Source organism: Mustela putorius, unplaced genomic scaffold, assembly GCF_011764305.1.
Source record: "Mustela putorius furo isolate JIRA1106 unplaced genomic scaffold, ASM1176430v1.1 tig00004053_pilon_pilon_pilon, whole genome shotgun sequence".
In the NCBI taxonomy this organism is placed as follows: domain Eukaryota; kingdom Metazoa; phylum Chordata; class Mammalia; order Carnivora; family Mustelidae; genus Mustela; species Mustela putorius.
In genome coordinates, this window is record NW_025422186.1 from 527,468 (window position 1) to 544,712 (window position 17,245).

The window sequence follows — 17,245 nt, forward strand, 5'->3', positions numbered from 1 at the left end:
CCCTCCCCAAGAGCACTAGTTGCCTCACCCCCAGAGTCCTCCGGGCCCAAAGTCTGCCCCCTTTGCCGAAGATTCCCACAATCCTGGCACCTTAGTTAGCCCCAGGAGCCCCAGATCCAGAGCTCCCAGCAAGTTGGCATTGTCTGGCACTTAGCTCTCAAACATCTAGGTTTGGTTTCTGTACTTTCTCTGCTATATTCAGACTGGAGTCTTCTGGAGTGGTAGAGAGAGATGAGAGGTGGTGTGTAGGATGGGGTGGGCCTTTCAGGAAGGTTTGTCGGCTAGCAATCTTGGGGAGGAGGGAACTGTCTCCTCTCCTCCTCTTCCCACAAGTGCAATAGACCTCTTGAAATTGACAGGCTGAAAAACAAACCCCCAGTTTTCCCTCAAACCTGCTTCTCTCACAGCTTTTTCCATCTCTGTGAACAGTTCCTCCAGTTGCTCAGGCTACACATCTTGGAGTCGTTCCGGACTTCTCTCTTTCTTGCACCGCCCACGTCAGTAAATTGTGTTGCCTTTACTTTCAAAATCTAGCCAGAATCGGACCACTTCCCATCACCTTTGCCACTCTGGTCCAAGTCACCATAATTCATTGGCAATAGCTCCTGAGTTTATCTTCCTCTTGTTCCTCCAGTCTTGCAGTCTATTCTCAACATAGAGCTCTCACTCTCTCTCTCCATCTCTCTCTCAAATAAATAAATAAATAAAATCTTTTAAAAATATATAAATTAGACCCTGACACTTGTCCCTTCTAAACCCTCAATGGCTTCCCATGCTTTAAAAGTAAAAGCTAAGCAATCTTCACAATGGTTTCCAAGGACCTTCGTGATCTGGTCCCTGCCAAACTGTCTGACACCCTCTCTACATTTCCCCTTCCTCCCAACCACCTGCTCTTTACCCAAAGCCACCCTAATATTTAAAGAAGCAACCTTCTCTATTCCCATGTCTCTTCTTCTCTATTCCCCTTTCCACCTTTTTCTCCATAGCAGTGATTATAATCTATATATTTTACTTGTTAATTTTCTTTTCTTTTCCCTCCCACTAGTATGTGAGCTCCATTAGAATGAGAGTTTTTCTCTTTTCTTCATTCCTAGTGAACTACCAGTACCTAGAACAGGACAAAGTACACAGTGGGCTCTCAGTAAACATTTGCTTATCTTTCTCCTGGATTATGGCCAGTGGCTTCAGAGGGGCAACTACACATAGCAATTAAGTACACAGATGAGAGACGCCTGGGTGGGTCAGTGGTTAAGCATCTGCCTTTGGCTTGGGTTGTGATCCCGAGGTCCTGAGATGGAGCCACGTGTTGGGCTCCCTGCTCAGTGGAAGTGGGGGAGCCTGCTTCTCCTCTGCCTCTCCCCCTGCTTGTGTTCCCTCTCTTGCTGTCTCTCTCTTTGTCAAATAAGTAAATAAAATCTTAAAAAAAAAAAAAAGAACATGGATGTTAGAACCTGGATCAAAGGAAGGCCTGCCTTGATTCAAATCTTGACTCTACCACTAAATAGCAGAATAAATTCTCTGTGCCTTAGTTTTCTCATCGGCAAAGTAGGGAGATTAATTGTGCTTCTAAAGAAACTGTGGGGCCATCAAGAAGTGTAAAGCACTTAGAATAGTGCCTTGCACATAGTACGTGATACATAAGCATTTTTATAATTATATGCACACAGACTGAAGATTTATATCAGTACTATGGCTTTCCTAAAATCTTTCTGTGTGTTATCTAGTATTTCTGCCCATGTTAGCATTCATTCACTTCCCGTGTTTCTGCTCACTTACACAGATTTGTATGATCTCCCTGTAGCTTTAGTCTCCTGCGGCCTGGCTCTTCATCTGTAAACTTGCATGTTTCCTTGTGTACTCCATCCTACAGTCATTTAGAAATTGTTAAATAGTAATCTCACCGGGCCCCAGTTTCTCAATCTATAGAGTGAGTGGGTTGGACTAGATAATCTCGATGGACCTTTCTAGCTCTGATGATTTCCCAGGCCAGGAGGAGAATAGGCCCCACCCCCAAACCCGCCCTCTTGGATATGCCCTCTGGCTGCCAAAGGGAAAGGTGACAGAGTCAGCTGGGCTCAGCTTCAAGGGGACCAGGTAGGAGACATGCCAAGTTTCTTTGGTGAGGGTGGTGATGGGGCTCCTGGGCTGGACCAGGCTGGGGGAAGGCATCAAAAAAGGAACTGTAGTGTGGAGACACTGGGTCTCCTGGGTGGGACCTGGGTGAGGGGATAGGTGAAGTCACCATGTGGAGAAATGTCATGGGCTAGGAGACAATTTGGGTCCAGCCATCTTTGCCCGTTGGATGGTCCTGCCCTTTCGGCTAGCCAAGATCTGAAGGACAGAGTCAGTGGCAGGATGAGAACAGCCCAAACTCCCAGCCTGCCCTGCTGGGTCCCAGCACTGCCACAGGCTGGACCAAGGGGGTTCTGGCAGGGGCCAGCCTGGCCCGGGTTGCTCCTGGACATACTCCTGTCAGCTATTCCTCGTGCTTCAGTCACGGCCCTCCCCATTCTCGGCTGTTTGGCTTCAGGTCAGGGTTGGGAGGCCAGGAAAACCCAGCTGTCCTCACTTCTCCCCTTTCCACCTCTAGGGGGACCATGGCCAGTGCAGAGTCCTCTTTGCTTACAACCCTAGGTCCCAGCCCAGATCCTGGCGACAGCCAGGGAGAGCTGGACTGCAGTTTCAATGAAGAGTTCAAGTTCATCCTGCTGCCTGTGAGTTACACAGTCGTTTTCCTGTTGGGCCTGGGCCTCAACACCCTAACCCTCTGGCTCTTCCTCTTTCGCCTCCGACCCTGGGATGCCACGGCCACCTACATGTTCCACTTGGCCTTGTCAGACACTTTGTATGTGCTGTCACTGCCCACCCTCATCTACTATTATGCGGCCCGAAACCACTGGCCCTTTGGCACAGGACTCTGCAAGTTCATCCGCTTCCTCTTCTACTGGAACCTCTACTGCAGCGTCCTCTTCCTTACCTGCATCAGCGTGCACCGCTACCTGGGGATCTGCCACCCGCTTCGGGCCCTGCGCTGGGGCCGCCCACGCTTTGCGGGCCTTCTCTGCCTGGCCATTTGGTTGGTCGTGGCTGGCTGCCTTGTGCCCAACCTTTTCTTCGTCACCACCAGCCCCAAGAAGGACACCATCCTGTGCCATGACACCACTCGGCCCGAGGAGTTTGACCACTACGTGCACTTCAGCTCAGCTGTCATGGGGCTGCTGTTTGGCGTGCCCTGCCTGGTCACTCTCATTTGCTATGGGCTCATGGCCCGGCGCCTGTATCGGCCCTTGCCAGGGGCCACCCAGTCATCCTCGCGTCTGCGTTCTCTCCGCACCATCGCTGTGGTGCTGACTGTCTTCGCTGTCTGCTTCGTGCCCTTCCACGTCACCCGCACCATTTATTACATGTCAAGGCTGCTGGAAGTCGACTGCCAGGTGCTGAACGTTGTCAATGTGGTCTACAAAGTGACTCGGCCTCTGGCCAGTGCCAACAGCTGCCTGGATCCCGTGCTCTACCTGCTCACGGGGGACAAGTATCGCCGTCAGCTCTGGCAGCTGTGCAGGTGTGGGGAGCCTCAGCCCCCCACCACGGCCTCCACCCTGGCGCTGGTGTCCCTGGCTGAGGAAAGCAGCTGCAGGTGGACATCCGCCCGGAGGGACCGTGGCTTCCCTGCCCCTGGGGCAGATAGATTGTAGCCCTAGGAGCCAGGAAGTGAGAGGAAAAAGGGTACGTGTAGGGCAGAGGTGAGGGAATTTGATATTTACATCCAGTATGGCTGATCCTTCCTCTTTCCCAGACTCCAGAGAGAGGCCCACACCCTGAGAATTAAGAGGAACCAGGGAAATCATGTGTGACCCCATCTCTCATAACCCTTTCAGCTGCCCTCTCTTTTTTGGCCAAAGGGAGTAACAGCCACTCTTCTTTCTCTTTGCCTCTGTCTCCTTCCTGGGGCCATCAGTCCTGTCTCTCTTGAGCTTATAAGGTTTCCTAAAATCCTCATGCAGTCCTTTTTCCCCCATGCACCTTTGTATAGCCTGTGTTCCTTCAGCCAGACCTGCGCAATAGACTGAAGAGGTGGAGAAGCTGGAGGGTGATCTCGGGATTGGTCTGATTTATCTGACGGCGATAGCCAGCATCAGGAAGTGGGAGCACCGGCATAGCACAGATGCCAAGGTTGGGACATATGTAGTGCCCACACCCCCTTCCTGGGTTCCTCTCAGACAGGATGGTCTCGCGCACTGAAGTGTTGAAATACGGCTCAATCCCAGACAGCCTGCAGGCCAGGGTGCCTGCGAGCAGCCAGATGTATGGCGCTGTTGAACTGGTGTACAGCCCTGCATCTTACCATGGGGCGGATAACCTGCCTCAAGGGGCGGGGTCCAAGCTGATGTTGGCCTTTGAAACAGGACCTCCTTTATGATGTTTGCGGGGAACATAGTTGACAGTTCTCCTGTACTAAGTGCAAAGACCAGCCGATGGCTTGGAAAGAAAGAGAGAGGGGAGCTCTCACCTTTGTGGCCATAAGTTCCAGCACTGAGGTGGGGGTAGAGCAGGTTTGTACAGAGTTTGGGGCGGTGACAGGGACTGACACCCAGAGCTGGTTCTTCCCTGGTCTCTCCCCTTTCTCTGGCTCCTGACCTAGGTGAATAATAAATCTGTCACCAACTCTTTCAGATCACGCTTTAGGGCTTCAACGCCAGGGCAGACAGAGCATGGGGACGAAGACAGATCCCCTGACATTCTTGCATCCAATCACTCCTCCCCAGCACTGTCCTACTACTTCTGGGCTTACAGGAGTCAGGAATAGGTATGGAACTTGGGCAGCTAACTTCCAAGCCTAGGAAGTAAGAGTGTCTAGGCAGGTGCTCATCAGAAGGGTGCGCTTACCCTTTCAGGCACCCCCCTCCCGAAATTGCCTTCTAGCCACTGGTCTCCTGAGTCCCCAGCCTTCCTTTTCTTCTGTCCCACTCTTGCTGACCTGTCTCTGATCTCTTTCTTGTCTACTGTCATCTAGGGGTCTCTCTGGAGAGTAAGGCTGAGGTTAGTCTTCAGGAAACAATGACTCTGATGCTCGCATGTCCCCCCTTTGCATCCTCCCATGTGCTCCCTCTCCCTGCTGGCTACCTAGGCCTCCTTCCATTAACAGTAAATGTACAGGCCTTTTATTTACGAGTTTCCCAGTGCCATAGCCACTTCTTAGACTGTTACATAACCCATTTTTCATCTGTACTCTCTCCCTTTAATTTCTATGACCACAGCCTCCTTGCCCATCACCTACCTCTCCTATCCACCGGCCCCACCAGGTAAAGCTGCTTTCTCCATCACAACTGACCCAGCCTCTTCTATATTACAAGTCCATTTAACCCATATCGAGACTCATTTCACTCATTATCAAGACTCAACTGCCCAGATTTTGCGGTCTTCTACTTTAAGGCTGTCTTCCCTCACACTCTAACTTTGGCTAAACACCTTGAGTCTCACCTTTAGCCAATTTTTCCCTTTCTCTTAGACTGAAGGGGATTGCAGATGAAACCAGAGCACAAGGCTGTTTTGACCCACTGAAACTTCCTGTCTTGTAACTTCATCTAAGTCTCAATTTTTATTAGCTTGCTCAGCTCCTAGTGGACATTCCAGAACAAGTGTTTTCTGTCTTTTCCACCTTATCAAGACTCCAACTCCAAGCTACCTATGACCTTCTAAGAGTTACCTTGCCTCCTGTAAAACTGAGATCTAATACCTCAACCTCTTTCTGCTTCATTCATGATCACTCGACTGTTATACCCATCTTGTCTTTCTTGCCTGTAGACCCAAAATAAGAGGTGGCCTTTTTACTTGTTCATTTGTTTATCCCCTTTCATTATTTTCAGTCTTTCCATAACTGATTTCACACCATCTTTTAAAAAACACACACAACAAAACCCAACCAAACAAAAATAAAACAGTATCACCAATACCATGGCCCTGCTGTCTCTTGTAGCTAACATTCTAGTTAACTTATTCATTTCACTGTCAAACTTCCAGAAAAAGTACCATAACCCCATAACCCCATTTCATCACTATAAAGTCACCTCTTAACTCTCTGAATCTGGTTTCCTTCTGTACCTGGAAGAACACAAATTACTTCAAAAGCAAGATCTTAATGATATTTTCTCTATATTCATCCTCTTTGACTATCTCTAGATCATGTTATCCTGTTGCATACCTTGTTTAAATTTTTTAAATGAAAACAACATTTAAAAATTCCACTATGACAACATTAAAGGAGATTTTGAAAGAATATGTTCACCTGTACTTCCAAACCCCAGAAAATTGTTTTCATTTATCTATGTTCCATGATTTTTCATATTGCATAATACTTATATTTTATGGAAGTGCAATCACAGTGTACATATATTTTAGAAATTTGCTTTAAGAAACTTTTATTATAAATACTGTCCTTGTGCTACAGTCTTTCATATTTATCATTTCAATAGTCACATAAAATTATATCATTAGTAGATTATATTTTATTTGACCATTCCTCTATTATTGGACATTTAGTCAACTCCCAGTTTTTCTGGGCTTTGAACATATTATTGCATATGATTTTTTTCTTCTTTACAATTCTGTTCCTAGGACAAGTTCCCGGGAGTGGGATTACCAGGTCAAAGTATATAAACATTTTTTATGGATCTTGATTTCCAAAAAGACTGTACAAATTTTCAAGGCCACAATGGCATGCAAGTGTTCCATCTTCTTTGCAGCTCTAGTATTGGACTTCATAAGGAATCTGTTTAGATGGCTTAAAACATTAATTTGTGGGGACACCTGGGTGGCTCAGTTGGTCAAGCATCTGCCTTCAGCTCAGGTCATGATCCCAGGGTCCTGGGATGGAGCCTTACATCGGGCTCCTTGCTCATTGGAAAGCCTGCTTCTCCCTCTCCTGTCTGGTTCTCCCTCTGCCTGCTACTCCCCCTGCCTGTTCTCATGCTCTCTATCTGTCAAATAAACAAAAATCTTAAAAAACCGAAAACAAAACAAAACAAAAACCCACATTAATTTGTTAACTTCACTTTCTTTTTTTTTTTTTAAAGATTTTATTTATTTGACAGACAGAGATTGCAAGGAGGCAGAGAAGCAGGCAGAGAGACAGAGGAGGAAGCAGGTTCCCTGCTGAGCAGAGAGCCCGATGCAGGGCTCGATCCCAGGACCTTGTTATTATGACCTGAGCCAAAGGCAGAGGCTTTAACCCACTGAGCCACCCAGGCGCCCCTTATCTTCACTTCCTTGATTATTCATGTGATAGGAGACTTTTCCATATGTTTACTGTTTGTATTTCCTCTTGTGTGAATTGGTTATATTCTTTACCAGATGGCATGAGTAGTTTTATATATATTGGTGATCTTATATATCTAAATGTATTCTTCGTTTAACATACATGTTAACCCTTTGTTGTATTTGATATACATATTTCTTCCACTTATTATAAATTTTGCTTTTAATTTTCATTCCTTTTGGGTCCTTTAATTTTATCCTCCGGCTTTAAATTTCTCTCCTCCTTTCTCTCCTCCTGCTTTTACTTATCTTATTATTTCCTTTCTCTCTGCTGGCTTCTCCTTTTTTACTACCTAAGAAAACAGAGATCCAAGACCTGTCATAGTCATAGCATTTGGGGATTATTTAGTCCACTCCCCAACTCCCCCACATCTGACCCCTGATTTTCTCCTGGAGAGAACATATGTGCACACGAATACAATTCAGTTGACTTAGAGTCCTTGAGAGTACCTCAGAAATCTCCCAGGGCCTAGATACCCACTCACTTTACAGAGCAGTAAAATGGCCAAGAGATAGGACTTGCCCATTACTTAGTAAGTTTGCAGGAAAGGAAGAACTAGGCTTAGACCCCAGGTCCCCTGACTCCAAGACCTCCTTCCATTATGCCACGCCCACTCAGTTCTAGCCTGTCCTTTCTTCCAAGTTCCACTTCCCCGCTGGACAGTTTCACTTGGATCTTTCATTGTTACTTCCAACCCAAGATGTTAAAACTTACTAACCAGTTTACCTACCTGTTTCGATCATTTTTTCCCCATGCCATCTTCTTTCCCCAAAATACTCAGGTAACTTCAATTCTTCTATTTCAGGAGATTCTGGCCTTTCTTTAGTTAGCATGTCGATTATAATCATCTTTCCTTCATGATCCCAATGGTACCATTCTAATACTGACTATTGTTACTGTATCCCTGACTGACTGTTACAGCCTTCTAATGGGTCTTTCTTGCATCTAGTCTCTCCTCACACAAATGCATGCTATATAATGCATACTGCCAGGTTAGTCAGCCCTAACACTGCTCTTACAGTTTCACTCTCTTACTTAAAACTCTCTCATGGCTCCCCACTGTCTACAAGACAAGTTGAAATCCTTAAGTCAGAACTAAAAGAGAGAATTTTCAGCCTTATTTTCCATTCCTCCCCAGTACAAGCCTTTCTTCTCCAGCTAATTTGAGCTTCTCATTCTCTCTTCAAATAAGACTTGCACGTTCTCAGCTCTGTACCCATATTCTTCCTTTTCCCCACACTAGAATGCCTTCCTTTTCTTCTCCCACTGTCTTTTTCCTACCTAGTTTCCAAGGGCAGTCTTAAACCTCACTTCCTTGTTGAGGCCTTGTATGGTGACTCTTACCCACAGTGACCTTCCTGGTCACTCCTACAGTAATTATTGTCTATATCAGTCACCCGGCATTTATTGTCTTTTGAAATTATATTATTATTGCTATTTAACTCTTTATGTATGTTTGCTTTGAGTTCCCTACTGTAAACTCCTTGAGCTACTGTGATAAGAGAAAAGAGGTTAGGATTAAAATCAGAGGAGCCAAGTTGGAGTCCTGATTATGAAAGAGGGGCTTAGGTGTGTTACTTGGGTGAGTCTTTGTGTTATAATTTCATCACCCATAAAATGAGGATCATAATCCCAGCTTTAAGTATTTCAGATTGTGGTAAGGCTCTGCAAATCTAGAGAGCTAGCCAAATATAAACAGTTGTTATTCTACCACCCCATTTGCTTAATAAATGATGCTTAATAAACATTTGCTGAATAATTACATGTCAATAATTCAACTTAGTGTTTCTGTTCCTGGGCATAGTTCCATGTTAAGAGGCCACAGGAACCCCAAGAAACCTAAAGATCTAAGGGCACTTTAGGAACAGTGGAGATAGGGAGGGCATTGAAAAGACATTGTGAAGGAAAGTGGGCCTGTTCAGCATCTCTCATATCCCCCTACATTGGTTACTCACTAGTTGGCCTGCCCTAAAGCCAATGTGGATGTGGAGAGGAGGAGAAGATGATACATTTGAGATTTCACTTTCCTCACGTATTCTACTATTTCATCTCATAATCCCCATTTAGGCCAAATGCTTCACCCGGGATGCATCTAGGACTTTACTCTCCTTCACTGATGTGATGAAAGCCAGCATTTTGGTGAAAAAGGTGATGAGAAGTAGTAGAGAGAACAAGCAGCTTGAGTCAGATAACCATACTTGGCTTCTTCAATCTGCTGCTCGTTAGCTGCATGATCTCAGACAAGTTACTTAATCTCTTTGAGATTCGTTTTCCTCGTTGGCAAACTTGGGATAGGGATACTCATTTAGCAGGGCTGTTGTGAAGTGTCAATGGAGTAAAAGATGAAGAAACATCATTTAGAATTCCTGTGAGTGGGAACCCCTTTTCAATAGTTCTCAACTTTAGTGTAGTTGGATGAGGAACCAGAATTCTAGATTTGGTTTTGGTGCTGCTTGGAAGTGATAGTTAAGATCATGACAAACCCTGAACCCTTGAGTGTGAGAAGCAGAAGGCTAAAAGCTGATTACTGAGAAATGGCCACAGTGATGAACTGGGAGGAAAGATATTGAAAATTTGGCATAGCCTCAAGGGAGAAGAGAGTTTCAAAGACAGGGCCTTATAAAAGTTATTTTTTAAAAATCTTTGAATGAAAGGAAAGCAAAGAAAAATCAAGGAAGTAAGCAACAGTGAATGTGTAAGAGAATTCATGGAAGATAATCTCTCAGAAAGATAATTAAAAAAATACTTGATTCCTTGCCAGCTTGCATACAAAAGCTATTAGCCAATGACATTAACTAAAGAGGCCAATCTCAAATAGTTTTTGTAATCAAGATCTGTTTACCTGTATTTACACCCCTCCTTCCCTTTTAGTTCCTACATGACTTTGCCTCTTTCCAAAGATTTCAGAATCAGCCACTGAATGAGCTACTTGCCATAACCTACAGACATTATATTTCTTGTATGAGCTGAGCTGTGGTTTGTCACCAAAAGGGAGTATGAAAATACTCGAGTACAACCAAAGAGCGAGTCTGTCTATTAGGGCACCTTGGTGTATGTTTGATTGCCAGAGTTTATGTATTTTGGTCCCAAAGTGGGAAGGAGACAAATTATTTTTCCTTAAGTCAAAGGGTAAATTATTAAAATGTGAGAACTCTTTGAGACAAATCAGAAGGTAAAATCCTTTTGGGGGATGGCTGGCTATTACTGTACATTTTGTACCACAGTTCAAGGCTCTACTCATGCTTTTGGAACTACTGATGGGAAGAAGCAAGCAGATGTAGTTGGAAAAACTAAAGAGATAAATCAACTAATGCCATCTCAGAGCATTATAATTCTGGCACCTGTTCAATTTATTTACTTCTTACTGATATTTAACTTACTGCTCATTGTAAGCCTCATCCCCTTTACTACACCAATAACTATCTCCAATGTGAATAAAATGTTTCTTTTTACACACTCTGATCTTGCTGGATTTCTTTCAGAAGGTAGCCATTGCTCTGGTTCTTTGAAAATGTAAGCTAGTTTGATTTTTATGAGTTTCTGTCTTTATTCATTTCTCCCCTGCAGTTTCCCAAAGCACATATTCTGGGACAGTAATACATATTACTAAGTTTTTAAAGGGTTGGTTTAGAAGGGAGGGTCCAACCTAGTGACATAGGCAGACCCTGAACTCACTTCCTCCCATGGAAATCTACACTTACATATAGAGCATTTCCTCCTGAAGAAGAACTGGGAGCTGGCTGAACAACTTCAGCACAGCAAAGGATAGAGGGACCACACAGAAAATGGCAGGAGAGATTGGGATACAGCAATGCTGTAAACTGCAGTGGAGAAGGATAGCACTGAGGAAACTGTGCATAGATTTGCCTGCCCTCAGGCACAGAAAAAAAGCCTCGGTTTAAAGGGTAGCTAGACTATAAGTGAACTAATGCTAGAACATCCCCTAAATAGTAGGAGAACTACTGGAACTCTCTCCAGGTTGGAGATGCTGGTGAGCACCATTGTTTATTTCCCCCCTCCACCTTGATACTGCAGAGTAGAATAGTGTCTTGGCATTTTAATCAGACTGCTGCCTTGATGAGACCAGGGACCCTAGCCCACAACAGCTCCAGTCATTTCCCCAAGGTGGCCTCCCCTACTCTTGACTGCCTGAGCTCCAGTTTTCTCACTAAGGTTGCCTCAGTGTGGTGTATACCAGGACACCCCTGGAATGTGTCCACTACAACACCAGCCATCTCACCTAGGTGGCATGGGTACAAAACTCTCTAGGACATTCCAGCTTTTTGCCCACTTTAGCTGCAGCCAACGTGCTAAGGCAGGCCCTACGTGGAGCATCCTGGAAACCCCCTCCCACCTGTGTCCACATCATCTCCAGCTGTTCTACAAGGACAGTACCAGTGAAGAGTGCCAGTGAAGTGAAGTGAAGTACCAGTGAAGTACTTCACTGTACTTCAGTGTACAGACAGTACCAGTGAAGGACTCCCAGCTTGTGCCTGCTAACCTGGGGAAAGAAACATCCATGTCCAGGAAACAAAGAGAATCCCAAACAAGATGAACCCAATCAGGTACACACTAAGATGTATAATAATTAAAATATCAAAGATTAAAAATAAGGAGAAATAGGGATGCTCAGTCAGTTAAGTGTCTGCCCTCAGCTCAGATTATGATCCCAGGGTCTTGGGATTGAGTTCTGTGTTGGGCTCCTCAGTCAGTGGGGAACCTGCTTCTCCCTCTCCCTCTGCCTGCTGCTCCCCCTGCTTCTGCTCTCTCTCTTTCTCTGACAAAAAAATCTTTAAAAAATTTGAGAGAATCTTAAAACAGTAAAATAAAAGCAGCTAGTTGCATATAAGGGAACTTGCACAAGGCTATCAGATTATTTTCCATCAGAAACCTTGAAGGTCAGAAAGAAGTGGCATGATACATTCAAAGTGCTGAAAGAAAAAAACCCTACAACCAAGAATACTCTACCTGGCAAGGTTATCATTCAGAATTAGAAGAGAGATAAAGAGTTTCCCAGACAAAAAAAAAAAAAAAAAATTAAAGGAGTTCATCACCACTAAACCAGCCTTAAAAGAAGTATTAAAGGGGGATGCCTGGGTGGCTCAGTGGGTTAAAGCTTCTGCTTTCGGCTCAGGTCACGATTCCAGGGTCCTGGGATCGAGTCCCACATCAGGCTCTCTGCTCGGCAGGGAGCCTGCTTCCTCCTCTCTCTCTCTCTCTCTCTCTCTCTGCCTACTTGGGATCTCTGTCAAATAAATAAATAAAATCTTAAAAAAAGAAGTGTTAAAGGGACCTCTTTAAGCAGAAAGAAAGGTAATAACTAGAAATAAGAAATTTATAAAAGGAAAACTTATCATAAGTAAAAGCAATCTTATAATAAAGGTAGTAAACTAATCACTTATGAAGCTAGTATGAAGGTTAAAAGATAAGAGTAGTAAAATCAGTTATATAAAAAATTAGTCAAGGGACTCACAAAATAAAAAGATGGGAATTATGATAACATATACATAAAACATGGAAGAGGAGAGTACAAACATAGTGCTTTGAGATTGTGTTCAAACCTAAGTGACCATCAACTTAACATAAAAAGTTATATACGTAAGATGATATATATGAACCTCATGGTAATCACAAACTAAAATTAAAATAGATACACACAAAAAAGGGAAAGGAATTCAAGCGTAATAGTAAAGAAAGACATTAATCACAAGGTAAGAGAGCAAGAGAAGAAAGGAACAGAGAACTACAAAACAATCAGAAACCTATGAACAAAATGGCAAAAAATGCATACCTATCAATAATTACTAGATGTAAATGGTCTAAATGCTTCAATCAATAGACATAGGGAGACTGAATGGATGAAAAAAAGACTCAACTATATGTTGCCTACAAGAGAATCACTTCAGACCTAAATACTATAAACTGAAAGTGAAAGAATAGAAAAAAAAATACCATGCAAATGGAAATGAAAAAACAAATGAACAAACAAACTCGGATAGCAATACTTTAATCAGACAAAACAGACTTTAAAACAAAGATTGTAATGAGAGACAAAGAGGGACATTACACAAAGATAAAAGGATAAGTCCAACAAGAGGATATAATAATTGTAAATATCTATGCATCCAACATAGGAGTACCTAAATATATAAAGTAAATATTAACAGACATAAAGGGAGAGATTAACAATAATATAATAATAGGGGACTATAACACTTTACTTACATCAATGGATAGATCATTCAGAAAGAAAACCAATAAGGAAACAGTGGCTCTGAATGACACAGTAAACTATATGGACTTAACAGATATATGCAGAACATTACATTAAAAAAAAAGCAGAATATACATTCTCTTTTCTTTCTTAATTTTTAAAATTTATTTTAATTTAATTTAATTTTTAAAAATTTTTATTTAAATTCTAGTTAGTTAAATACATTCTTTTCAAGCTCATATGGAACATTATCCAGGATAGATCACATATTAGGCCACAAAACAATATTTAAAAATTTAAGAGATTGAAATCATATCAGACATCTTTCCAAACACAATGGTATGAAATTAGAAATCAACCACAAGAAAAAAACTTGAGAAAACACAAACATATGGAGGCTAAACAACATGCAATCACACAACCGATGGGTCAATGAAAAAATCAGAGGAAATTTAAAACTTCCTGGAGATAAATGAGAATGGAAACAAAATGGTATAAAATTTGGGGGATGCAGCAAAAGTAATTCCTTTTTGAAAAAAAAAAATTAAAGAAAGAGAGAGAGCACAAGTTGAAGTTTGGAGAGAGGCAGAGGGAGAGAGAAAGAATCTTAAGCAGGCATGGAATATCACTGATGAACAGGCATGGAGCTTGACACAGGGCTTGGTCCCAAGACACTGAGATCATGACCTGAGCTGAAATCAAGAGTCAGATGCTTAACCAACTGAGCCACAAGGTGCCTCACAAAAGCAGTTCTAAGACAAGTTTATAATGCTATAGGCCTACCTCAAGAAACAAGAAAGATCTCAAATAAACATTGTAGCCTGTATGTAATTGATGAATTGTATGATGATGAATTGTATGTAAGTGATGAATCCCTAAATTCTACCCTTGAAACAATTATTACACCATATGTTAAGTAACTGGAATTTAAACAAAAACTTAAAACTAAAAACAGAAAAAATTAGTTTTTAAAACTTTAATGATAAAAGTAATTCAGAATTTTTCAGATATGGAGTTTTTCCTCCTACCTTTTTGAGTTTTATTTCTAATTCACTTTTAGACAGTTATGCCAGCTCTGCTGGTTTGACACTATCTTCACAAATTAAAAATGAAAAAAAAAAAAACAAACCCAAAGTTTGAAAACAAAAATGTTTAAAGATTCATAGAAGGTTGTAAAAACCATCTCTGGTTTACCAAAATTGCCAATATGTGAAGGATCAGTAACAAACAGCTTTTGTTTTTTTAAAAGATTTAATTTATTTATTTGAGAGAGAGAGTGAGCAAGCAGGGGAGAGGGGCAGAGGGAGAGGGAGAAATAGACTTCAAGCTGAGGAAGAGTCAAGCCTGATCAGGCTTGGCTCAAGCTTACGACCCCCATATCATAACTCCAACATCAGGACCCAAGCCTAAATCAAGAGTCAGATGGCCAACTGATTGAGACACCCAGGCGTCCTACTAACAAAATTGCTTTTGAATCAGTTGTTGACTCGTTCTGTTTTTCTGCTATCTTCTCCTCTGCAAAGCTGATCCCTGCCTATTCTGGGGCTGGATCTTCTTGGATTAATTAGAGCCCTGATAGGTTTTCTTGGACACCTCAGGTATTTACTAACTTATACACTTCATTCAACAATATTTATTGATCACCCATTATGTGCTAGGCACAGGGGGAACATAAGTCAGACACCTACCCTGTCCTCAAGAAGTCTATTGGATGTGTATTCAAACACAGTCGACAGTTACTAATGTCGATTTACTATGTAGCAAGCATTGTCAAATGCAGACATTATAAAGCTTTCCATGTGAAGGAGAAGTGATGATGTTAGGCTACAAGAGACTCTCCATAATGAGTACAAGGCAGTTGAAAGATTTAAATTATATATATAAGACACATCTTCTTTACCCATTCATCTGTTGAAGAGCATCTTGGCTCTTTCCACAGTTTGGCTATTGTGGACATTGCTGCTATGAACATTGGGGTCCATATGGCCTTTCTTTTCACTACATACCCAGTAGTGTAATTGCTGGATCATAGGGTAGTTCTATTTTTAACTTTTTGAGGAACTTCCACATTGTTTTCCAAAGTGGCTGGACCAGCTTGCATTCCCACCAACAGTGTAAGAGGGTTCCCCTTTCTCCACATCCTCTCCAACATTTGTTGTTTCTTGTCTTGTCAATTTTTGCCATTCTAACTGGTGTAAGGAGGTATCTCACTGTGGTTTTGATTTGAATTTCCCTGATGACTAATGATGATGAACATTTTTTCGTGTGTCCATGTACAGAATGGAATATTATTCAGCCATCAGAAAGGATGAATACCCAACATTTTCATCAACATGGATGGAATGGGAGGAGATTATGCTGAGTGAAATAAGTCAAACAGAAAAAGACAATTATCATATGGTTTCACATATTTGTGGAACCTAAGGAATAGCATGGAGGACATTAGGAGAAGGAAGGGAAAAATAAAGGTGAGGGGTAATTGGAAGGGGAGATGAACCATGAGAGACTGTGGATTCCAGGAATCAAACTGAGGGTTTTAGAGGGGAGAAGGTGAGGGGATGGGTGAGCCTGGTGATGGGTATTAAGGAGCGCATGTATTGCATGGGGCACTGGGTGTTATATGCAAACACTGAATCATGGAACACTACATCAAAAACTAATGATGTACTGTATAGTGACATAATATAATCAAAAAATTATTTTAAAAAGAAATATTTAAATTGTTTAAGATAAATTAGGTCCTTGGTTTTGAAAAGTTGCTTAAGTCCATAATAAATATGAAAAAAATCATATACTGTTAATCCTGTTTTTGTACTTGAGTTCTTTCAGAAAGTACTTTAATGTGTTACAAAAACTTACTATGGGAAAACCAGTTTTTAAATCAGAAGTAAGCCAAGCAATATGTAATGGACTCTGACAGTATCTTACCCAATACCTATTATCCCAATCTTCCTTACTCAGAGAACCCCAATTTTGTTTGGGGCAGCAGTAAATCCAACCTCCCAAATGTATACCTCAGGACGGCTACATGACCTAGCTCTAGCCAATGAGATTTAAGAGAAATCTACTGGGTGGGGTTTCTAGAAGTGCTATTGTTTTCCTAATAAAGGAAAACAATTCAGTTTACTAGATCCTTTTTACCCCTTTATTCCTGTGTAGAACACAGACAAGATGCTTAGAAATTGAGCAGCCATTTTACAACCATAAAGACACAAAATACGCACTAAAAAATTTGTGAAGCAGAAAGCTGTAAGGATTATCTTGTGCAACTGAACCCATCCTTGGGCTGGCTACATTGAGTTTTGTTTTGTTTAAAAAAAAAAAAAAACCAAAACAGAAACACCCGGAGGTGCCTGGGTGGCTCAGTGGGTTAAGCGTGTGCCCTCTGCTCAGGTCATGATCCCAGAATCCTGGGATTGAATCCTGCATTGCACTCCCTGCTCAGCCAGGAGTCCACTTCTCCCTTTGCCCCTCCCCCACCACTTGTGCTCACAATACACTCTCTCTCTCTCTTTCTCCCTTTCTCTCTCAAACAAATAAATAAAATCTTTAAAACAAAACAAAATAAAAGATACCTCTTTTGTTGAGCCACCACAAAAGGGTTTCTGTCACATAGTGTGGTCCTAACTGATATACTCTACCTCAAAAGGGAAAGGTTTGCATGGAAAATATTTTCATTTTTATTAGGAGACTAAGAAAAAGTCTTTCTTTTGATT

The 17,245-nt window shown here is 42.2% G+C and overlaps 1 protein-coding gene across 1 annotated transcript; it reads left to right on the top strand.

Moving 5' to 3' along the window:
* The first annotated feature begins 2,049 nt into the window (after positions 1-2,049).
* P2RY4 (pyrimidinergic receptor P2Y4) lies at positions 2,050-6,801 on the top strand. Its single transcript, XM_004777188.2, has 2 exons — positions 2,050-2,094; positions 2,591-6,801. The coding sequence occupies exon 2, from the start codon at positions 2,598-2,600 to the stop codon at positions 3,693-3,695; it is 1,098 nt and encodes a 365-aa protein (XP_004777245.1). The 5' UTR covers positions 2,050-2,094; positions 2,591-2,597; the 3' UTR covers positions 3,696-6,801.
* The last annotated feature ends 10,444 nt before the right edge of the window (positions 6,802-17,245 follow it).

Excerpts from the sequence above, each read along its gene's own strand:
- P2RY4 (XM_004777188.2), top strand. The coding sequence starts at position 2,598 with ATGGCCAGTGCAGAGTCCTCTTTGCTTACAACCCTAGGTCCCAGCCCA.